The 24,794-nt window shown below is 41.9% G+C and overlaps 1 protein-coding gene across 2 annotated transcripts in view; it reads right to left on the bottom strand.

Annotated features, from left to right (window-relative positions):
• Positions 1 to 768: 768 nt before the first annotated feature.
• Positions 769 to 24,794, bottom strand: part of MXD4 (MAX dimerization protein 4) — a 157,148-nt gene continuing 133,122 nt past the window's right edge. The window contains exons 6-7 of one of the 2 annotated variants that reach the window (XR_012237788.1): positions 22,094 to 22,596; positions 769 to 20,316 (exon numbers count right to left, since the gene is read on the bottom strand). Coding sequence is in view for 1 of the 2 variants with exons in the window: in XM_073610913.1 (XP_073467014.1) it covers positions 22,448 to 22,596 (149 nt within the window). In the remaining variant the exon portion in view is untranslated. Of the gene's footprint in view, positions 20,317 to 22,074; positions 22,597 to 24,794 lie in introns of those variants that run through there. The other variant, XM_073610913.1, reaches the window with a different exon arrangement.

Raw genomic sequence — 24,794 nt, 5'->3', positions numbered from 1 at the left:
CACGTTTAGGAGATATTTACATTACTTATAGGTAAAGCTTATTATAGGCTTACCTATAGATGGGAAGTCAGAGATGGGAGTTTACTCCCACTTTAATTTCATGCACAATAAAACTCAAGTCTTCATACAATGGAAAACTCATATACCCAGCCACACAGCACATCCAACACACACACACCATTGGCCGGTACAAACAGCTGTCATCTCAGGCATTCTGATCAGCAGAAATAAAGACACAGGAATCCAATGTGATATAAAAATTTTCATGTATATTACAATGAAAGTATGACAGAGCACAATACCATCAGCGAGCTACAAGTTGTAGCAAGCACCATGTACGTGTGTTCAGAATGAAACTTTACAATATTATACATCTTACAAGCTATAAAGCATTTTTTTATTTTATTTATATATATATATATATATATATATATATATATATATATATATATATATATATATATATGTATTAATATATTTATATTTTTCAATTATATCTGGCACAGAACCCACCCAGTGCAGCTTTACCTTTTCAGTAGCCACATTGGCGATGTCACAGCGAGCTCCAGGTCACTTTGAGGGCAATCGCTTGTTCTGACAAATTCTTACTTGATACATATACCATTTAACCCTCTAGCATACATTCATTGGTTATCAATGCTCACTCCGAATCTCACCTGATTTACCCATCACAGCAGTTGAGCATTAATGGCAACTTTTATATTCCTGAATATCACCTTTTTTCAAACAGAAATGTACAATTGCTGGTTTTAAAACTGTAAAGGAAGAGTTTTTATGTTTACAGTAAACTTATGGTGTAGTAAATGCAATTACAAATTGGATTGTTTGAGAAAAAGGGCCTGTCAACCTAAAATACAAGTTAGGTTTAAAGAAACGTTGACCTTTGAATTTATTGATCTATGAAAAGGTTTTCGGGGTCAAACTAAAAGTATTTGAGCCAAAGCTTGGATCCTAAAGAGATGTCTTTCTATATACACCTGTCCGGTAATTCCAATAACACTGTAGACCGCCCTCTACTGAGCCTTCGGTAGCCTAAAACGGCTGATCACATAAAATAATAAGCGGCAGGTCCTGTGTAGAATTTATTCGACTAACTTTAAAGGCCCATTCATACCTAAGTAATCCATTGCGTTAATAGGCATTGCGTTAGGGCAGTCTATTCATTATGAGTAGGCTGCCAAAGCTTCACAACGGAAGAAAAAACACACATGACCCTTTTTTAACAAGACAGCGCATCACAACACACATTTTGTGCATTGTAGTGTGCTGTGATGACTTGCGCGCCACTCTACAGTGCGTTGAGGTGCCATTGATAATGAATGGCACCACAATGCACTGCACATCAAGCAGTTTTAGTGTACATTGCCACAATGCACAAGTGTTAAGCTTCCAAAATGTTAGGCCCAATAGAGGCTTCCAAGGAAGGCTGGATTGCACACACAATCGGACTGCCCATTGGCAATGCAGTTCCATAGCACTTTCACAGACAGGAGAGCTTGGCTCAACTGAATGTTTCTGTCCTTAGGAATGGGGACGGATAGAGGGAAAAGATAAGTAGTGCCAGTAACTCATGTCTACAAATAGACCTCTTCCCCGTTCTCTTACATAAACATAACCTTAATGGTCCTTTAAAGGGACAGACCACCCAAAACTGATATTGTATTTCTCATCTGAAGTCCATGAATCATCCACCTGGTGACTCACATAGCAAGGTGTTCCCTGCTCTGCCCACTCCCCCTGATAGATGTCTCACTTATATCATGGAGAAAGCAGCAAGAGCAGTGCCGATCTGGCTGTCACAAAGGGGGAGCATGGGACTCCATGGACAAGGGATACAGAAGCAGATACTCCGGCAGGGAAAAACTTTCTTCTGGAGTTCTCACGAAACCAGTGTCCATCCATAACTGGCATATCAGTTCTGAGGTGTGCTGAGCCCTTTACATTGCAACATAGAACAACTGCTCTACAACAGTACTAACATACGTTTGAGGTTTAACCTCTGGATATTACATATGGATTCCGTATCAACAAGGAAATTATGTTTTTAGCATCTGTCACCCAGTGTCAAGTCTGTTAACAGAAGTCATTAGCTCCTTGTACAGGTTGTACAAGCATGAATTGTGATGTGGTCCAACATTTGGTTTTTAATACGCGTTTGTCAACAGCTACAGACAGCCTGAACACTTTCAATATAATCGACTCACTACAGAACATAATTTTCATTTTGGGAATTCAACTACTTACAGATGTAAATAAAATGTACAAAATGGTCTATGTTGCCTATGGCAACCAACCAAACTGTCCCTTCCATTCTCGCAGACGGAACCTGATTTCTGTGGGCAGTACAGAAAAATCAGCAGACACTTGTAGACATGAGAACCAGTGTGTTCAAATGCAGAGTTTATCTTTACATACAATGTAATAGCTGGCCATCAAACAGAACCAATCTACAGGCAACTGTTGAAGGAAATCTGCCATAAAGTAAGGCCCCTTTCACACGAACATTCCAATCAGGTCCACCAGTCCGTTTTTTAGGGAGAACCTCCATCTCCTCTATGGAGTGGTGGGTGTAAACAGGTATGTGTCAGTTTATACCCGCTTACATCTAAGCCGATCTGCTAAATACAAATAGATGGGATCCTTTTCTCTCCATCTAGCCGGATCAGATTGGATGGCAGTCGGGTGTAAACAGATAGGCGGTCCATTTACATCCAACCTCCCACAGATGCACAAGCAGAGCAGACACGGACCTGTCATCCACCTGCTCAGCAGGGATCAGCAAACAGTCCACCAGTGTGAAAGGGGCCATACAACACCCGTGTGAGAAGCCTCAGATGAATAGTGCCAGTTTCCAACTGCAGGATGCATCCTGGTTGTATTCTGCCTGACTCCAGGGCTGACCACTTGCAGGTGATCGCTGCGTGAGAGGAGATGATTAGCTGCGGCAGCTGGCAGCCTCCCATTGCTTTCAATCGGGCTGTCTTAGCTATGAGTAAGCACTTGGTATAAGTGTGAAACGCGTTAGCTGTTGTCCTGTACTTTTATGCTGTGGTGTCCTGTGTATTTTATGATCCAGCATCTTCAATAAAGACACTTGAAATTTCTCCCAGAGTACGGCTATCCAGAACTTCTTCGTACACTTCCTGCCTATTTCAGCAATAGCCAGCACCTGGGGCTTTTCTTCCTTGGAGGTAATAGGATTTGTTTATCCTGGTTTGAATCTACCTGTGCGGTGGAGTCTCTTTTGCTTAATCGGGCTGTCTCTCACAGCTAATTGGTAGGAACCCCATGGGGTTCTCGCATCTAAACGCAGTCCAATTCACAGGTCTGAATGCGAACGAAACTGCAGGTGACATCACGGTTTAGTATCACTACCTGGCCACCAGCATGCAGCTTCTTGCACAAGTCTAATGTTTTGTGAGTTTGTTATCTATAGCAACCAATCAGGTGACAATTTCTCCAGAAAATGGAAGGCATGTTTGCTATAGACAACGCCCTCAGCCACAGAGTAATGTTGTGCCTGCAGGTTATAATTGCATTCAGTAAATCCTCTGTGTGTAGGTTGCATCCAAAAGAAAATCTAATTAAAAGACAAATATCGCAGATGTAGTACAAATAAAATGCACTATCTGTTAAGGTTTGATTTTGCTGTCCTGTGTGCTTTAGAAAAAAATTGAGGAAACCAAGCTAAGGAGAGTGTGGCCCCAAACATACAGTAGCTGTCTATAGGAGACACGTGGCTTTAGAATTCAGTTTTCAGCTTTATTGGTATCAAAAATTTTATTTACAAAAAATTAAGCCCTTTACGACTCCGCATAACTAAAAATCTATTTACTCCTTAGTCACTTAATGCCTATAACTTATTGAACTTTTTACAATACTTTTTTGGCTAACTGTGACATATTTAGGAGAGTTTCAATCTAATTTAAGAGGGGCTTTAATTGCATCACTACTCTGGTGATTCCTGTTAGGGTCCTGGTGACTCAACATTAGTCACCCCTAGATGATGGATTAGGGGTGGTCTCATGTGGGTGTGTTCTTTTGACAACGTTGTCATGTTTTGAATGTATAGGTGGAGGGATATGGTGTGTTTTTTGTAAATAACATAAGATACCAATAAAGCTGAAACGGATTTCTAATTCCACGTGTGTTTCCCTTAGGCAGCTACTGTATGTTTGGGGCCACACTCTCCTTAGCTTGGTTTCCCTATTTTTTTCCAATTCAATATTTGGATGCAGAAACCACACCTACACGGTGAGTTGGCATGAAATTTTCTTTTACCCTGGTGCCATTTTTTTGTAGTTTACTCTTGTCCTTCATGCATGCAGCACACATGTGTAGGTATGAATGGGCCCACAGAGTTTCCTTTGGTCTTTAACATTAGTGCAACATTCACATGGGTGGCCAGAGGCGACTGGATGCAACAGCACTCTATCCTATGGCCACTTCCAAACTGGCTGATTAGCTGCGGACAGAATTGCCATCCCTGAACACCCTAAGCCGGTCAGAGGCTCTATTTGTATGTAACCACTAACATGAGCGGTTAAATGTGAACAGCGACAGCACTGGCCATTGATTTGTACACGGTACAAATCTGACGGGAGCCCCAGCTGTCCATACAAAGTGTGCATAGGGCTGAAGTTTTTGAACCAGCTTGAATCGTTTATCCTATTCACCCGTGTGAATGTAGCCTAAACTACAGTGCATAGATGTGAACCAGCCACATGGGAAAGAATGGGATTTTTACTGGACATGCAGTTCCATACAGTAAAACACAACATTTTTTCTGCATTAAAACAAGGAAGTGTGATTGGGCCCTAAATAAATGGCACTGCAACACAATGCACAAAGTGCCGGGCATGAATGTGTATTGTGTAGGTGTAAAGCGTAAAGCTGGCGTTAAAGGCTATGTTCAACTTTTTTTTCCCCCCTAAATACCAGCTCCCCTATGTAATATAGTATTAATGTACTTTTGCAAAAATAACACAGCTTTCCATTTATTCTAAACATGCTTACCTCACTGTCCTCATGGCTGTCTAAAAACACTTTCCATTACTTCTGCCTTAATTCCTGGACACGCTTTAGGTCATGACACAGGAAGGAGTTGACCAGCTGATCTCATTAGCACACACCCTGCTAATTCCCTGTTATTTTAATTGTATCAGTAATGTTACTGTTCCTACATAGTTCACTAATGCCTCGTACACACGATGAGATTATCGGACGAATGATTGTCTTTTTTTTTTTTTTTGCATGCTAGTCATATCGAAAATGAAGTGGTTACTAAAGTTATGAAAATTCTTGTACGACAGAATACAACTTCAGAAGCGATGTAGTGTGTTTTATTGCATTGTAATGTAGTCTTTCGTTTCCGAGCATGCGTGGTCTTGGTCTCCCAATTCCTTTCGGACAAATACTGTACCGAATTAAAGAAATTAGTTTGTTCTGGTATTGTACAAGAAAATGTTTCATGCTTGTCCCTTCTGATAATTTTGCATGAACTGTCATGATCAGCTCTCGGAAGCTGTGTACTAACAATCAGATTAGCGTACGATCATTTCGAAAGCGGTATTTTTTGTCAGATTCTCTGATCGTGTGTACTGGGCATAATGCTGACTGTCCCCTGATAGAAAAATGTCTACAGTGTGTGAAACGCTTAGAGAAGTGCTGTCCATATGGACACTGGTGGCATCTATTGTCTCCCAAGAGAAGGATTGGACCCTGTGTATAGTACTGTTAAATGCACCAATGCTCTGGTGGTTCCAGGCTCTGATAGACACCAATGATTTCAGTGCCCTTTCTCTAAAGCAGTAATATTCACAAGCGTATTCAATTAATGCAAAGAGGAAAACTAAAGAGAAAAAGGTCAGTAACCTCCAGCAATCAGATCTCTAAAGAACGAATTGAGATTGGCTGTTGGGTGTTACTACACTTTGCCCTATTGAATAAGCCTATAGGAGACACTAGAGCAGGGGTAGACAAGCTCGGCCCTCCAGCTGTTTTGAAACTACAAGTCCCATGAGACATTGCAAGACCCTGACAATCACAGGCATTTACTTTTGCAAAAATAACACAGCTTTCCATTTATTCTACACATGCTTACCTCACTGTCCTCATGGCTGTCTAAAAACACTTTCCATTACTTCTGCCTTAATTCCTGGACACACTTTAGGTCATGACACAGGAAGGAGTTGACCAGCTGATCTCATTAGCACACACCCTGCATCATCTACCCTCAACTGGTCAACTCCTTCCTGTGTCATGACCTGTCTGTCCAGGAAGTAAGGCAGAAGTAATGGAAAGTGTTTTAAAACAGCCATGAGGACAGTGAGGTTAGCGTGGGTAGAATAAATGGAAAGCAGTTTTATTTTTGCAAAAGAAGTAAATTAATGGTATATTGGTACATAGGAGAGCTGGAATTTTAAAAAAATGTGAACTTAGCCTTTAGGCTGGGTTCACACTGCTGCAGTGCGGGAACGCAGCGAATTTAATGCCATATGCGAACTGCTGGGGAGTGTCATACAATGTTAATGACACCCCCAGTTCAGCCTGCATATCGCACTGCGAACTGACAATTCGGACATTTTCGGATCGCATAGGTGTGAACACCCATGCGATCCGATTCTGGTCCGAACAAAAAAAGGGTCCTGTGCGAGTTTGGACCGAATGCGGTGCGATATCAGCCATACTATCTGTATGGCTGATATCGCACAGCACAGACATCGCATGTGATGTGAACAGCAGTGCGCTGCGAATCACATACGATGTCTGCCACCGCAGCAGTGTGAACCCAGCCTCAAAGTGTCACTAAATCCTCAAAGCTAAAAACAGTTCTAATCTAATTCTAATCTAACAGTTCTAATCCAGCATGCTGCCTCTTGATTTTAATCCGCAAACAATGTTTACTTATTTATTTTTCTGCATTATTCTGTTCTCACTACAATATTCCAAGTGGTTTTACCGACCTTCCTTTTCTAAAGTTGTTTACTTACCTGCTCTGTGCAATAATTTTGCACAGGGCAGCCCGATCCTAATTTTCTGGGGTCCCCCGCCAGCGCTCCTGGTTCCTCCTGCCTTTGAGTAACCCCCCTATTGACAGACTATTGACACACACAATGCGACTCAGTCCTGCCCCCCCGCTCCTTTGTCACAGGATTTGATTGACAACAGCAGGAGCCAATGGCTCCCACTGCTGTCACTAAAACCCCTTTCACACTGGGGTGGTTTTCAGGCACTTTAGCGCTAGAAATAGCCTCTGTTAAGTGCCTGAAAACAGCCTCCCATTCATTAAAGTGTGACTTTTCACACTCGGACGGTGCGTTTGCGGGACGTTCCGAAAGCATCTTTGGGGTGGATTGGGAGAGCTATATTTAGTGCTCCCAATACGCCCTGCCTATTGGAATGAATGGGCAGCGCTTCAGAAGTGCCTGAAAAGTGATTCGGAAGCGCTGCAACACAAGAGTTTTTGACCCCTTCTTTGGGGTTAAAAGCACCCCGCTAGCGGCCGAAAAGCACCTCTTAAGCAGCGGTAAAGGGTTGCTCGTTTTATTGGCACTTTACCGGTGCTTAAGCAGCACCAGTGTGAAAGGGGTCTAAGTCCAGTGAGGCCGGAGAAAGAGAGCAGCGCTGCTGCTCTCTCCCACAGCACTGGACCAAAATTTACTCAGGTAAGCATTTAAAAGAATGCATTAAGGTAAAAAAAACTTTCGCTTTTACAACCACATTAACTACAAGCAGCACATGTATATTATGGTCATGTGCACTATTCTTTACAATACATTGTGTGAACATTCTGAAATCCTTTAGAAAAATCAACCTCAATATGTTAACTCATACAAGTCAGTAACTAATGGGATGCTATGGCAAAAACTTCTGTCAAATACATCACAGATATAACTTTCAAGAGACAGCCTTCAACTGTTTCAGGAAAAGACAACTCATTCAAATAAAATCTGCAGCAGGACAAGATTCTGTACAGCCTGCTATGTAACTGCTCCCAGGCTCGGTTTATGGGCTCTGACACATTCTGAGATTAACGAAGGAGCATGAGACAAATAACAAACATACACCTGAAGATAAGGTCTATTTGGATAAATAGCTAGTTTGCGTTCTGTACAAGGAAGACAAGTCTCATTGGTTAATCTAAATAAAAACTCACTGCACGTTAGATTTGGAGTAGGTACACCAAAGGCTAATGTCCGCTAGGCATAATCACCCTGCACTTCCCTTCTACCACAGTAAATACAGTGCTGTTTTGGCATAAAGCAATGATATTCTTCAACAAAACGTGGAGACGGTGACATGAGCCCAATGCCACCAGGTATACATGACAAGCACACAAACTGTGCCAGTTAAGTGCAATTTTGCTCACCAGCTGAATAATTGAATTGATAAGCCTAAGAAAAAAAAAAAAGGGGGGGGGGGGGAGTAATGGAAAGGTACAGCCATACTAGACAGACTTCAATACGGAAAAGAAGGCCCCTTGAACCATGGTCATTTATTCTGACAATAATAATTAAGGACAATAAAAGTGTCACTTTTCCTCCAGTTCTGAAGGGTCCCTGTAGCTGGTCACTGATGTGTGGTCCATAACAAAAATCAACTGATACATCCGTCAGCTTATATTAAGCTAGCCATTCACCAGTAGAATGCTGTTTGAATAATTATACAGAAATGCATAAAAACTGTTGGTTGGGGCATTTGATATCCTGTTTCCCTGAAAATAAGACCTAGCATGATTGTCGGTGATGGCTGCAATATAAGCCCTACCCCCCAAATAAGCCCTAGTTAAAGTCCTTGTAGGTCTTATTTTCAGGGTAGGGCTTATTTTAGGGGAAACAGGGTAGGGCTTATTTGGGGGGTAGGGCTTATATTGCAGCCATCACTGACAATCACGCTAGGTCTTATTTTCGGGGAAACAGGGTAGTACCATAATGGACTTGACAAATTTCATATGAAAACAATGAAAAATGTTGATTCCGGGATGAAATACATTACAATAAACAGTTTTTCCAGACTGAAAACCACCTTCATAGTTAGAGTTTCATTCCTTCGTAAAAAGACTTTCCATCCAACTCCTTTGCCTGTCACTGTGGTCGAAAACGACTGTCAGCTTGATCACAATTAGGAAATTGAACGAACAATCCAAAAACAATTTTTTTCAAACAAAATTCTAATGTAATGGCATATGGCCAGCTTAAGTCACAGCAAGGACTATCTTGCTGGAAGGTAAAGCTGCTCCCTCTGTTGTCTCCCATAATTCCCTGTTATTTTAATTGTATCAGTAATGTTACTGTTCCTACATAGTTCACTAATGCCTCGTACACACAATAAGATTATGGGACGAATGATTGTCCTTTTTTTTTTTTTTTTTGCATGCTAGTCATATCGAAAATTAAGTGGTTACTAAAGTTATGAAAATTCTTGTACGACAGAATACAACTTCAGAAGCGATGTAATGTGTTTTATTGCATTGTAATGTAGTCTTTCGTTTCCGAGCATGCGTGGTCTTGGTCTCCCAATTCCTTTCGGACAAATACTGTACCGATTTAAAGAAATTAGTTTGTTCTGGTATTGTACAAGAAAATGTTTCATGCTTGTCCCTTCGGATAATTCTGCATGAATTGTCATGATCAGCTCTCGGAAGCTGTGTACTAACAATCAGATTAACGTACGATCATTTCGAAAGCGGTATTTTTTGTCAGATTCTCTGATCGTGTGTACTGGGCATAACGCTGACTGTCCCCTGATAGAAAAATGTCTACAGTGTGTGAAGCGCTTAGAGAAGTGCTGTCCATATGGACACTGGTGGCATCTATTGTCTTCCAAGAGAAAGATTGGACCCTGTGTATAGTAGTGTTAAATGCACCAATGCTCTGGTGGTTCCAGGCTCTGATAGACACCAATGATTTCAGTGCCTTTTCTCTAAAGCAGTAATATTCACAAGCGTATTCAATTAGTGCAAAGAGGAAAACTAAAGAGAAAAGGGTCAGTAACCTCCAGCAATCAGATCTCTAAAGAACGAATTGAGATTGGCTGTTGGGTGTTACTATACTTTGCCCTACTGAATAAGCCTATAGGAGACACTAGAGCAGGGGTAGACACGCTCGGCCCTCCAGCTGTTTTGAAACTACAAGTCCCATGAGACATTGCAAGACCCTGACAATCACAGGCATGACTCCTAGAGGCAGAGACATGATGGGATTTGTAGTTTCACCACAGCTGGAGGGCCGAGGTTGCCTACCCATGCACTAGAGGTAGCAGCTGAAATGCTAACTGGTGTTAAGGCCTCATACATACTGGATGTTTGTAACACTGCTGTTAGGGGCGTCTGGCGTTTTTTTTTTTCTGCCTCCAAATGTCCCTGCATGCTAGCCTATCTGTCCATGCACACGTAGGCATTTAGAGGAAGGGGCGTTTAAAAGTAGAAAAAAAAACACTGCCATTTAATGCTAGGCACGTCAAGTGCTTGAGCATTAATTCATTTCAATGACCAGAATAGAGCCAAAAAAGATGAAAATTACCCCCTATTTTTTTACATCCACCGTTTACCTCCTTTTATTGTCCAAATTGGAAATTTTTTATTTTTTTTTTACAAATACCTTTTCTCTTCTAGGTTGCCTCCTGCTTTCTCATTTCTCGTCTAGGCGAGTACACATCTAAGGCGGTTACATTGCTATACAACATATGCAACATGTAAACAAAAATGTATCCCATTAAGAGTGCTGGTTGCACCACCAATCCTGCACATGACACCCAACACTGTAGCAGGAATCATTCTGTTTATACATTGCAGTGAGAGCTACTTGTAAACCAAATGATTTCCCTCTACAGCTCATGGTATGTATGTGTGGGATTAGCAGTGAACCCAGTGCTCTGGCTGGGTGTGCACATGTGGGATTGGCATGGCCAGATCAGCAAATGCTACTATCCAAGATGATGGCGCGGTGGAGACGAGGGACTCGAAATGTCCAATGGAATGCAACCATGTCTCTTCTGCAATAAAGTTTCAGCTCAGTCTACAATTTCGGCAATTGCCAAGATGAATGAACTCATGCGCACAAGGGATAGCCAGGCTAATCAGAACGGCGTATGATCAAAACCTGGAAGAAGACCGGCCGAAGAGGTCAGCAGCCGCTGAGGGAGCTCTAGGAGACCGCATCACTGGAGTGGAGATTTGTATAGTTCTGCTTAAAGTCTCCACAAGTATCACAGGTGTACCATGATTGTTACCGTTCACGTCTACAGATGATCACAGGACTAACTGCATACAAACATACAAAACTACCATTTATACGATGAGTTGGGGATGAGCCCAGCTACAGGAGCTCAGGGCCCAGAAATAAACAAGCACCATAACCCACTGCAATCAGTAATAGCTGCCAGAAATTTTCGGGTGATTTTCAGAAGTGTTACTCCCACAGCGGAAATTCATTAGGCTGGTCCTAAAATCCACCAGGAAGGCTTTTTATCACATAACAAGAACAGATTAATGGATTGTTCTGCACATTCACAGCTGTTCTACGCGGCTACTGTTATGACTGTTCTGCCAGATCTGTACTTGTCTCAATTTTACAGTATTAATGGCATAACATTAACACCCACAATTAAAGGAGGGGAATGAGCATCAGAAAAAAAGATACTTGCATAGTTACTAAACAGTGCGGACATGTGGAATGTCAAAAGATAGGAAGAGCCATGGTGATGTTGGGGCGAGTTCTTATGACTAAAATAACTGCAGTGCCTCTTCATACAGAGGACGCAGCCATCAGAGGTAATAACGGGCCTCATTCTGACATCTGTCTTTGATAGAACCTGTTTGTGCTGCCTAATCAAATTCAGGCTTTCAGATTCTGTCTGTCTGGTGGTCTATGAAATGTTAAATTTGACTGGAGCCTGTGGGCAACACAGACAGTTCTTACTTAAAGGGTGCCTACCACCTCATCTAAGTATCTGATAGCAGATAGTTTAAAATACCTGCATGTTTTTATAAACACTTTTTTGCATATCAGGAATTCTCGTAACTGTGCATGCACTGTATATAAAAATAATTTAAAGAAGAACTATCACTTCGGTTTTTTGGTGTTCTGTCCACCAGGGGACAAAGTACATGTGGTACTTTTTCCGATGTTCTTATGTGCTTTGTAAGCCTAGCTACGAGTTCACACGGGGCAGACCCTTTTCCCCCATGGCTGTTCGACAATACAACTAGAAAGGTGATGGCTGCTTGATAGCCAGCATTTGTCTCGGCTCCAAGGACTTGCCTGAGAAAAGTAGTGGCAAGAGGAATGCAGAGAAGGGGTGTGTCACCCTTCTGTATTCCTCTTACCACTGCTTATCTCAGGCAAGTGCTTGGAACTGAGAAAAGTGCTACTATCAAGCAGCCATCACCAAGTGCTGGTTATCAAGCAGCCATCTCCTTGCTAGCTTTGCAGTCAGATAGTCATGGATAGGGAGTTACACCCTGTCCCACCTAGTAGCTGGGGCAACATGTTTGACAGGCCAGACTAATCCTACAATTCTAAGTGGACCTAATTGTATGTTAGTATGACCTGAATCATAAGATACGGGGGTTACCTGACCTGAAACCATGTTCTGGGCAACCATGTTTTTGGCATTCAGAAAAACTTTTGGAAAGAAGAACAGATACATGTAGATTTTTTTTTAGGGACCTACTATCAGGGAAATATCAATTTTAAGAAACTAATTTGCAGTGGAAGGTTCATTTTAAAAGGAACCTGTTAGGGTAGAACCATGGCTGACTTGCCTTGCACCTTGGTTCGAACTTTGGCCAGGGCACGGTCTGCATGGAGTTTGTATGTTCTTCCTGTGTGTAGGTTTCCTCTAGTTACTTTGGTTTCCTCCCACACTTCAGACATGCTGGCGTATGTGAAATGCTCCTGTCTAAATTGGTCCTAATATCCAAGCACATATTGGCTATTCACATGTGTTATCACATTCTACATGTGAATCTCAAGCCGAGAAATTGGGAAGGGTTAAAGACAGAATAACAGAGGGTTGGATCCCACTGAACGGATATATACAGTACATACATAAGTTGTACACACAACTCAACAAGTAGTAAAGCAATAATCAAGATGGCAACTGTGGAACACGCCCCTTCAACAAATCAGCCATGGCAGCTCAAATATTTCTGCCCCAACAGGTTCCTTCTAAAGTTAGCTATTAGGAAGGTCGCTCCCTCTTGTACATTCGATATTATTAATTTTATGAAGAACAAAAAAAATCTAAAATAATTGGTATCAGTCTACAAAATGTCTTCTTGCGCTGTGTGACAGGAACAGTTTCACATGACCGATGTGCGAAGAAAATGACGGCCTGCTACAGAAGAACTAATGTAAAGCCAACTTCTACCCTGACAGAGACAGCATCACTCACGTCAGTGCAATATTTGTATTTGATTTCCTAGTGAATCTACAAGTCAGTCCTATGCAAAATGTGCTTTCTGACAGCAGAAATAAGTCGCTTAGCTATTTATGCGTTTTGTTTGGTTAGCTCGTGTTAATCAATAGTGCTGTCCTTTCAATATTAAATCTATATTAAGTGTAAATTACCACACATGATTAAAGTTGTCTTGTCTCCTAAATTTAGCGAGGCAGCTATTTTGTGACCCCAACTATCACATAAACATGTATTTTTTAGCCAATGCCGTGCATGAGTCTATGTAGAAATAGGGAGGAACACGGTTGTACATACTTAGGCTGGCCATCCACTCTTGAATTTTTTTGTTCAGTCTGCAGACTGCAGAAAAAGTCCAACAGATTCCTCCATCCACACTTTGATTAAATAGGTTGCAGTAAAGAAAATAGCTTGATTCCCCCATCAACACAGTCAGTGTTGATGGTGGAATGCCTCCCGCAGTGCTGTTGTGTTCTGTGTTTTGGCCTTCCCGGCTGGCAGAACAAAATTATTAATGCTAGCGGCTATAGCCACAGGCAATAATCACACACCAAAAATCTGACAGGCTGGTTGTACTGAAGTCGTTCAATGGATCAACTTCACTACAACCAGCCTGCCCACACATGGATTTAATCTCAGCCGGTCCCTGCTGAACCATCCGGGATTTGATCCATGTATGGCCAGCTTTAGGCACTCTCAGCTGTTACTGCTCACCCCCACCATCACAGGAGTGAGCTCTAATGCCCCCCCCCCCCCCACATGCATGGTCTACTATCTCCTTTGTTGTAGCATCGCTGAGCTTAGAGCTATTGCAACAGTGGAGAAAAGCGAATGCAAGGGGGTTTGAAAAGCTGAGAGCAGATGATGCAATAGCAAACCTTCACCAAATGGAGGCATCCATTATATTTACATAGTTACATAGTCAGTAAGGCTGAAAAAAGACAATAGTCCATCCAGTTCAACCTGTCCAGGTGCATGTATCAGTGTCTATGCTGATTTCCCATATCCCTGTATGTTCTGTCCTTTAAGATGTATATCTAAGAGTCTTTTAAAGATATCTATACTCCCTGCATCCACCACCAATTGTAGGAGAGAGTTCCACATTCTTATTGCCCTGAAAGTGAAGAACCCCTACACAGTTTAAGGTTAAACTGCTTCTCCTCCAGTCTCATTGTGTGGCCCTGTGTCTTTTTACACGCCCTAGAACGGAATAGTTTATTTCCTATGCTGGGATCCCCGTTGAGATATTTGTAGATCGCTATCATGTCCCCTCTCAAGCGTCTTTTCTCCAGAGAGAATAAATTTAGTGTTTGCAGCCGTTCCTCGTAATTGAGGTCCTCCAGTCCCCTTATAAGTTTTGTTGCCCTTCTTTGGACTCTCTCTAGCTCCAGCACATCCCTTCAGAGGACTGGTGACCAGAACTGAACGGAAAACTCCAGATGAGGTCTGGCCAGAGCTTTATAGGAGTTTTTATTTGGAATTATAACTTTCATTCTAAAAGAAACCAAGAGTGTATGAGGGTGACGACCATCCACTTCCCCAGATCCCATTGTCTGTGTATTATCTGAGCTCACAAAATGGCCACCTCATGATATGTAGACGCTGTGATGTAACAGCAGCTAGTGATGTCTGCTGTCAAGGTTTCAGCTCTGCTAAGTCCCTCAGCTAAGAGGTACTTTCTACTAAAAAGAAAGCTAACAAAGCTAGTAGGCTAACATCTCCTTCAGCGCAGCCACTAATGAGAATATTCAGCTGCCAAATGCAGTGACTGCGCAGCCTCCAACATCTACTAATGAAGGAGTGAACCTGAATCAACATCATGTGTTATATATATATATGTCCTTGTTGGCAAGACCCAAGCCAAATAAGTGCAAACGATGTTAAGCTGCCACAAAATGTACTTATATAGTCTAGGTAATAATTAGTAGCCCAAATGGAGAGAAGATGTCAAAGGTGTCCAAGAACTTGTGTCAGCTTTACCAAAAAAGGGGTTCTGGTCACCGAGGGACATGGCACAATACATGCTATTATGATTTGTTTTTACAACTTACAGTAATCTTATTTGGATGTTCAATCAACTATCACTTGTTTAATTCCAATATTTTTTAAGCAATTACTTTTTAGGTTAACAGGTAGCTAAAATAAAAGATTCTCCAGAAGGATGTCAATGGGTAGTTCCACTAAATATTGACATTTTAGTTGTTGGTAGACACTGTAGGGAGGAGGTCAAGAATCACTCACCACCTCTGTTTGGAATTTCTAAGGAAGCATCTCCCAACAGAGTACACCCTCAGGCCTAATTTTCACTAGCAACTGGTTTTACCGCCCTGCGCCTGCCAAGATGCAGTTTAACACGATCAACAACCATGTTAGTACACACTGCTGCCATTGTGGCAACATACAACAACACATTTGGTATGCGGTACCACTGCCATACTCAACCCAACACCTTTTAAAACGTGATCCACCGCTGGCAGTAGAGTGTGGTGCTTCTGTAAAGGAACCCTTAGGTTAGGTTCACAAGGGCAACAGGATTAAACACACGTCTGGTTTACAGCCAGTTTACAGGTTTTCAGGAGGCAATACTGCTGCCTCCTAAACACCTGTTTTTTGATCCCAAGGAGGATTTCACATTGAAATACTGTGCCACAACCACCTTGGGTGCATTTAGCCATGGCTATTGACTTCGATGAGCGTGTTTTGCAAGTGGTACACCTGCCAAACACAACACGCTGAGTTAAAACTTATGTGTACTGCCCCATTTGGCATTAGGGTAAACAACAGATGCTTCGCTACCATGAAGCAAGAGCCTGTACTTTGCTGAGCCACCCATGTGAACAAGGCATCAGAGTCTTGTCAAACTTGTGATTCTGCTGCTGGCATAACCTTGCCAGTGGCAGAAATACAAAAATGCAATGGTCACTTTCACTGGCCAAAGCGCCACATAATCTTGGTTGCTAATGAGTAGCAACAGCGCGGCAGTTCACTAATTCTGGAAACAAGGGAGTGACACCAGAGGAGAAGAAGGACTTTCCATTGGTCATACTTAAACAAACCAGTAGGTGACTCAACCCAACCCAAATGAAATATCGGTTTTCATGGTCAAACCCTTTAAAAAACAGTTGATGTTACTCATGAAAGAATGACATGTACACACATACATTTTAGGAAAGTCAGCCATTTTTTGGGTCAAGTCCAGTTCCTTACTGTGCAGGTTCATGAGGAACTAGAGATATCAGTAAGGCATGGGGACCGATCGCAGGGTATCAGTCAACAGAGGGAAAGGTGCTTGCCGGCGAACGGCTGCTTACACTGTTGTGAGGTAACACTAAGGTTCAGCAGGCCGAATTGCCCAGGGAATGGGTACAGCAATTTTGTTGTTTTGTAAGAAGGCTATTTTTGGAGATCCAGGAACTGGACACAAATGGCTGTGCTTTGTGTGGCTCATTCAGTGGGTAGCACATCTTACATTTTAGCATACAGTACCTTTGAGCATCTTTTGGCATAGAAGTAAATTTTTTTAGCTCAGTAAGAAATTAGTGTTTACAGTTTTTGGGGAATTGTAATGGAATCAATTGCACAAATTTAGAAACTGTGCAGATCGTATTATCAAAATCCCATTCCGAGCAGAGCAAAAATTTATTTAAAATTATTCCTTGGAACATACATGGGTTTAAGCATAAACGCAGTGCAAAATGCAGTGGTATGCAGAAACCTGTAACAGCCAATCAGACATCACCTTTTATTAGTCTATACCAGTCTATGTAGGTAAACGCTGATTTCTGGTTGGTTGCTATGAGTTACCACACATCACTACTGTTTTCATTATTGGCCTTAATATTGGAAAGTGCAGTCACTATGTAAAAAATGTGCAGGTAACCAATTAGACTTCACTTGACTTTGCTCGCTAACTAAAAATGTTTTGGTCAGTAGGGGTCACCGCACTCTGCATTTCGTTATCTTGGTAAAAAGGGGTATTAAAGGTATAATTAAGGCCTCATGTACACTGGACGTTTTTACAGGTGATTTTTTTGGCTTCAGATGTTTTTTTCTGCAGTCAATAAACTCCCCAGCATGTTATCTTATGTGTCCATGCAAACATAGGCTGTTATCACTCACTCTACATCTACAGCTTTCTACAGCTAACACTACTGGCTTTTTTATAACGTCCAGTGTGCATGAGGCCTTATTGTTGCCTATAGCAACCAGTCAGCTTTTAACTGTCATGTGTACAGTCTATAGCTGGTCATATGTACAAAAAAATCCATGGATTCCTCCATTCATGCTAAACAGCGTGGATAGACTAATCACCTGCTGCCGTCTATTGTTCTCTGTCAGCTGGATCCTGCAGCTGTCAGAATACCTGAACATACTGCAGCGGCTTGTATTCAGTCACTGTTCGGCTGACTTTTTTCTGTCCAGCTCCTCTGATTTCACAATTGAAGTCAGGTGTTGTAGGCAGGGACACCAACAGCTGCAATTTCCTGTGGACTGGTCAAAATTTGAGTAGTGTGTGGCCAGCTTAGGGCCAGGAACTGGCCAAAATTCAAGCAATGCATGGCCATCTTAAGGCCAGGAAATGGCCAAATTCTAAGCAGTGTAAGGCCATGTTAAGGCCAGGAATTGACCTAAATTTGATCAGTATATGGCCAGCTTAAGGCCAAGAATTGATCAAAATGTGAGCAGGGTATGGCCAGTTTAGGGCCAGGAACTGGTCACAATTCAAGCATGTGTATGGCCAGTATAAGGCCAAAATTAACCAAAATTTAAACAGTGTATGGCCAGCTTAAGGCCAAGAATTGACCAAAATTTGAGCAGTGTATGGCCAGCTCAAGGCCAGGAACTGGCCAAAATTCAAGCAGTGTATGGCCAGCTTAAGGCCAAGAATTGACCAAAATTTGAGCAGTGTATGGCCAGCTCAAGGCCAGGAACTGGCCAAAATTCAAGCAGTGTAAGGACAGCTTAATGGCCAAGAATTGACCAAAATTTGAGCAGTGTATGGCCAGCTCAAGGCCAGGAACTGGCCAAAATTCAATCAATGTATGGAGAGCTTAAGGCCAAGAATTGACTAAAATTTGAGCAGTGTATGGCCAGCTTAAGGCCAGGAATTGCCCAGAAATCAAGCATTGTATGGCCAGCTTAAAGCTTCATACATACGATCGGATTTTCAGCCAGGAATTGTGTGATGACAGGCTGCCTAAAATCCGACCGTTAGTATGCACCGTCAGACAATTGTTGTCCAACTTTCGGCCAACAAATGTTGGATGGCAGGCTAATACATTTTCGTCAGACAACAGTCTGTTGTCAGATTTTCGTATCGTGTCTACACAAGTCCATCACACAAAAGTCCAAAGTACATGCTCGGAATCAATGCTCACCAAACACGACATTAGCAGAAGGTGCCCAAAGAGCTGAAATTCCACGTAGTACTTCAATACGTTCGTGTTTGTTGGCCAACAATTGTGTGCCATTAGTATGCAAGACAAAATCCAGGCACACGCCCTTCGGACAAAAGTCTGACGCTCTGTCTGCCAACAATCGGATCATGTGTATGAGGCTTAAGGCTGGGCATAGATGGCTCGAATTTTGTCCAATTCCTGCTCAATCAGCTAAAATATAAGCTGTAGGTGGACCTGCAAACATCACTCATAAACACGACTGAGCTGGGTGGAAATTCTTTGCCTAACAATTGCTGTATCCTATTAGATGCAGTCACTGTTCAGGTATTCAGGCAGCCACGGGTGCCAGATGTGGGGGTTCCTCCATCCAAATTGTTTAGCATGGATAAATGAATCGTCTGATTTTCTGATATGGCTAGCTTAGATTTAAAAATAAAGCTGATGGGGTTGTAATGGGTAAAAATACATTTGACCTTTAGCCCACTTTTTATAGATCTGTATATTTCACCTTAATGCTTGTGCTGAATTAGTATACAGAAGCGGCCATAAGCATACGACCATTTTTTGTCACATTCATTCCAGTTGGATATACAGTATGCCTAGATGATCTGCACGGTTAATGAATTCTTGTTCTGGTATTTTAAGATTTTAGATTAAAAAAAAAAATGGACATAACATGACATGGCCCATCATAAAACCAGGTTTTTAACTGAATATTATCTCAGAAATTGCCAAAAAATAATAAAATGACAGTTGATTAACAAGGCACAATATGAAAAAAAAAATAAGAGAGTCCCTGAGACTCTTGTTTGGATTCGTTCCTAACCCGCCCGCCCCTCCCCAACCCTGATATAATGAGAACATTTAGGAAAATATAATACAAAATCTTTTACAGGAAATATAGACTACACTTGCTAAAATCACTTGTCAGAAAAGTGTCAATAGCTTTTTTTTTTTTTATCACAACCTCCAACTTTCCTCTATCTAAATATATTTCTGCACGTAGAAAGCAGAATATACGGATAGCTCAAAGCTATAAAGAGTCCTGTTGCATAGTTGGAGCTGGGAGGCCATTTAGTTTACTAGGCAAAAAAAAAAGCCTATCAGTGCACTGAAAACCAGCGATGCCACATGACAGGCTATGTTAAATTGGAAAAAAAATGGCTACCTTAGCTGTCCCTACACAACAGGTACACTTTATCTGGTCACTTGATTCTCTATGCCGAGCATGCCTTTCTCTGACTGACTTCACAAGAGAAATGAGGCTGTGTTACACAAATAAAACTAGACTATGACTTCATAGTATTGCTACAATTCTCATAGATACATATTTAAAGTATACAAAATAAACAGTGCCGTTTCACAGCATGATTTTTTTTTTTTACCTAATTTTTTTTTTTTCTTTTCATCCTAGAAACGTGTGCTGAGGAAACACGCTGCAGCTGCAAGCCATACCTTCAGTAAAATGCAGTGATAGCTGAAAGATTAAACAGAAAACAAGCTATTCTTAATTTCACCTGACTCACCATTCAGAAGAGATGAGAGAATTTGTGGCATGTGACCGAAGTCTGTTTCATGCTAGAAGGTGGTCAATGAGTAGGCCATCCTAGGTGGGCCATCACGTGCCTTCAATGCTGCAGCAGATAATGATAGAAATAACATGATTGTATCACAATGGAGTTTGCATATTCTCCACCAGGTACTGTGGTTTTCTCCTACACAAAGACATGCTGGTAGGATAATTGACTCCTGGCCCTAATATGTGTGTTAAATTCTGCATGCCAGGCTCAAGCCCGTGCAAATGGGGATGGTTAAGGAAAGACCTGGCGACCTACCTCGAACAAAAATTTGCCAAGTAAATGCTAACTCCACCATGGCCGGTCCCAAGCCCGTGTTGTGAAATGAGGAGGGTTGGGTTCCAGGACAGCAAACCAGTCCAGTAAAAACCATTTGCCACCATGGAAACATTAAGTGCAAAACATGAGAATATAAGTTGGGCTGTGAATGATTATGATATGACTGTGATGCAAAAGGAGGAGCCCGTGCTGCAAAAAGGGGAGGGTTGGTTGGGTGCTGGGACAGCAAACCCTGTAAAAATTGTGAAAAAACTCCACCATGGCTGATCCCAAAGCTTGTGCTGCAAAAAGAGGAGGGTTGAAAAAACAAATAAATTAAAAGAATTTTATGGAAAAAAGGCTGTCAATCGCATCAGACGTGGTGCCCAGAGAGCTGGTCAAAAGACTCGCCAAGTCTTGCGACTGAACAGAGAACACACACACATTATCAAAATATGATGGGAATAATAAAATGTGTAAAAGGTGGTGACCTCAGAGCTTTATACTGAACTACTATACCAATCCAATGTCATAAGTTTTGAGTACAGCTATAGGAAGCATCTCTAAAATTACTGTCAGCACACACATTTTTGAGCCAGAAGTCATGTTTTCCATCTTAACTAGTTGATTCTGAAACAAGTACAATTTATTTTCCGAGCTTAAAACAAAATAGGCCCTAAAGCTGGGTAGTCTAAGTGCCTTAAATGTTCCTGCCGATGATTTGGTCAACATTTCTGATGATGCCAATGTATGTTATCGGATCTGCTCCATGGGTATGCGTACTGTGAGATAAAAGGCAAGTATAGAGAAAAGATGGTCATCTCTACTGCAGCTCCACATATTGCAACCTTCCTTGTTGCCCTTATTATTGATTGAAGGAAACTCACATGACCTTTGTCAATGCCTTCTTTCACCAAGTCACAAGTCTTGGGACCACATGACCAATGAAAGCAAACCAGGAGATGACTGCAAACTCACCTTTCTTGCCTTATGGAGAAATGAGTTGGGAATGTTCTGCATCTCATGAAGTTACACATTATCTGAATGCAGCAGTGCTCATTTTTCATGTAGACCACCTTCTTAAACATGAAACACTGGCTTCCTTCACCATAACCAAAATTAACTACATCTTCTTTTGTGGTGTACAGTGAAGGAAAAAAAAAAGGAAGAGACTAAAAACTCTTTTTTTCACCATACGGTAGGCATGAAACTCGAAACATTAGGGGAACTTTTCGCCCTCTCTTGCTTTGCAAACGCCAAGTGCTTGAAATACTGACACTGATAAAACTATTGCCTGTTCTTCAAAGAAGTCATGATTCTTTATTTTGTTATGTCTAACTACGAAGTTCGACGGCCATGTACAAATTCTACTTCATTCTTAAAACTAAATGATCTTCTGGTAATCAAAAAATATCTGACCTGCTTCTCTCTGTGTCTCCATGTAATACTTAGCAATGGAATGATATGACTGCAAAAATTGGGCTTTCATTGAGCTTTACACTCTCTTTGTCAACATCCACCCCAGCGAGTCACAGCACAGACCGCCATCAAAGCCGTGTGTCGGGAATCTCACGTGCTGTGGTTGAAATGGAGGGGGGGCCTCCTCAGCAAGAACGCTCCTTGAAAGATTTAGAGTCAGCAGTCTTGGCTGAGTGGCAGTTAACTTTTTCTTGTTTTCTTTTACATTTTTTTTTTTTTTAGGTTTTTTTGTTTTGTTTTCCAGATGTAAGTGCTTCAGCTTGATGGTCCTGAGTTGGTCCAGTAATTTGGCCACTATAAGAGACTGGAATTAAGTCTCAGGGAATGTGTATAGCCGCTGTCGCTGGAGCTGCTTTGCAGACTGTAGTGGTCATCCACATCGCTGGCACTTCCAATACTGTCTACTTCTCCCGGGGTAAATTCCATGCCTTCAATGTCTACTTCTGTCGAGGGGAGACAGAACAAAGAACTGATAAACACATGTTCAATGGATGGGAACATTTCCTGCATATTTACACCCTCCCACATTAAACAACTAAAATGTTGGTGTGTATCCTTCTGATTTTTTTCTCTGGCTTTCCCAGCCATTCACCCCTTCTCTCCACCCATCTTCCGGTCCTCTGCCCGATTAGCAACCTTTTTTTATTTGAATTTTTCTTTAACAATTTTGTTTGGCCCCAACACCTATGCATGTCATTAGCCTGGGCGAACAACATGCCCTGTTCCCTCTTTGCTTCCTGGGATATGAATGTCAAATATCCCAGTAGGCAAAGCCTTTCACTGAGTTAAAGAGGAGGAGGCCTAGCAGGGCGTCATAGAGACATGTCAGCTGAACCCGGAACAGCTGACAGCCTCTCTGTGACGTCACAGCAAGACACGGCGGTGCAGGATAGAGTGCGGCTGGAAGAGGGGAGGATCTCCCCTGGATCCGCTGGGTGGGTGAGTATCTAAAATGTGCCAATCACAACACCATTAAGGTATGATTTAAAAAAAAAAAAAAAACAGCGAGGGTGGCAAGGGTGAAAAAACATTTTAAATACTACTCCTTTCTGTCAGTCCTAGCACTGGCTCCTAACAGAGGATCCATTTACCAAATATAACCTGAAAAGTTCTATCCAGGAGGACTCCTCTGCCTTTACTTGGGCAACACAGTGGCTTAGTGGATAGCACTGTAATCCTTGGTTTGAATCCCGATCAGAACACAATCTGGATAAAGGGAAAAAAAGGCCGCACTACAAATGGAAAGTTGGGCGAGGACACGTGTTGACGTCACCACGCTCCTACGTTGGGAGGACGGGAGTTTGTTTGCAGCCGGCCGGCTCTGATTTTATCTGTGATATTTTAACCTCATGTAAGTGCATTACTCTTTATTAAACTAATAATTGTGACAGTATTACGCTATGGATGGTCTTTCTTCCTCTATATGTGGCTTGGTCTTCTGGTCCGTCTAAGATCTCGTGCTGCCAGGAGGAGTTTGAGTATCCAATCCATTTCATCCTATATCCATCCTCCGGTCCGTCAGTGGATCTCCCCTATGAGGAAAGGCCCTGGCTGGGTATAAGCCAACTGCCCAACTTACCTGCCAGCTGGTAAGCAGGTTTTTCTTCTGGTGGTGGCATGGTTGATGTAATTTTTGATTCACCTGGGTTATCGGCACTAGATTGAATTAATATCGTCCATCCAAGAACTACTGTATGGACTTTCCATTTGTAGCGCGGCCTTTTTTTCCCTTTAAACAGTTTATTTGTGTTATCACATTGTGAGCTGCTGCTTTTTGGACTACATTTTTTATTTTTTTATTTTATTTATTTAATGTTTTTTGGTTTACAGTTATGTGGATTTCATAATTATTTCCACATATACTTCAATGTATATTATTTCTGACTTCGCGCGTTTTTTTTCTTAACAATCTGGATAGGGTTTGCATGCTCCCCCTGTGCTTATGTGGGTTTCACTCCAAAGACAAACAGGTAAATTTAATGGATCCTATCTAAACTGGACCTAGTATGTATGCTTGCGAGATAGGGACCTTAGATTGTAAGCTCCTCGAGGGCAAGGACTGATGTGAATATACAATATGTGTAAAGTGCTGCACAAGTTGTTTTCACTAGATAAACACCTGTAATAAATAATACCCTAAGTCCATCTTCTACTGTGCACACAACTTGCTCTCCTCCATTTACCTTTTCACCTTCGGGGCACCTCAAGTGCTTCTTCAATAGAATCTCTTTCTGCAAGTCACGTGGCACACACACCCTTCAAAATCTTCAGTCACTGATTCACCACTACTTCCTCCTCCATTTCCTGATAGAGCATATTCTGTGACCTTATGTATACATTAGTCGCCATAATGCCTATTGTATGTTAAGCCGGCCATAGATGGTGCGATTCCCCCATCAACAAAGTCAGTTTTGATGGGAGAATCCCTCCGGTGGAAGTATTGTGCTCTCTCCGCAAGGATTATTGCTAGCGGCTATCGATCAATCAACTTGGCTACAGTCAGCCTGCCCATAAATAGTTCAAATTTTCGGCTGGTCCAGCAGTGATTTAAACCGTCTATGGCCGGGATTAGGTTTTCTAGTCATGGTTTGCGACACAACTGAAGGTACTAATCCCAATTTTTGTTATTATTCACCCTTAC

The sequence above is a fragment of the Aquarana catesbeiana genome, linkage group LG01 (genome assembly GCF_042186555.1).
Source record: "Aquarana catesbeiana isolate 2022-GZ linkage group LG01, ASM4218655v1, whole genome shotgun sequence".
NCBI lineage: Eukaryota > Metazoa > Chordata > Amphibia > Anura > Ranidae > Aquarana > Aquarana catesbeiana.
The sequence above is the reverse complement of the archived record's forward strand: the minus strand, read 5'-3'. Positions and strand labels throughout refer to the sequence as shown.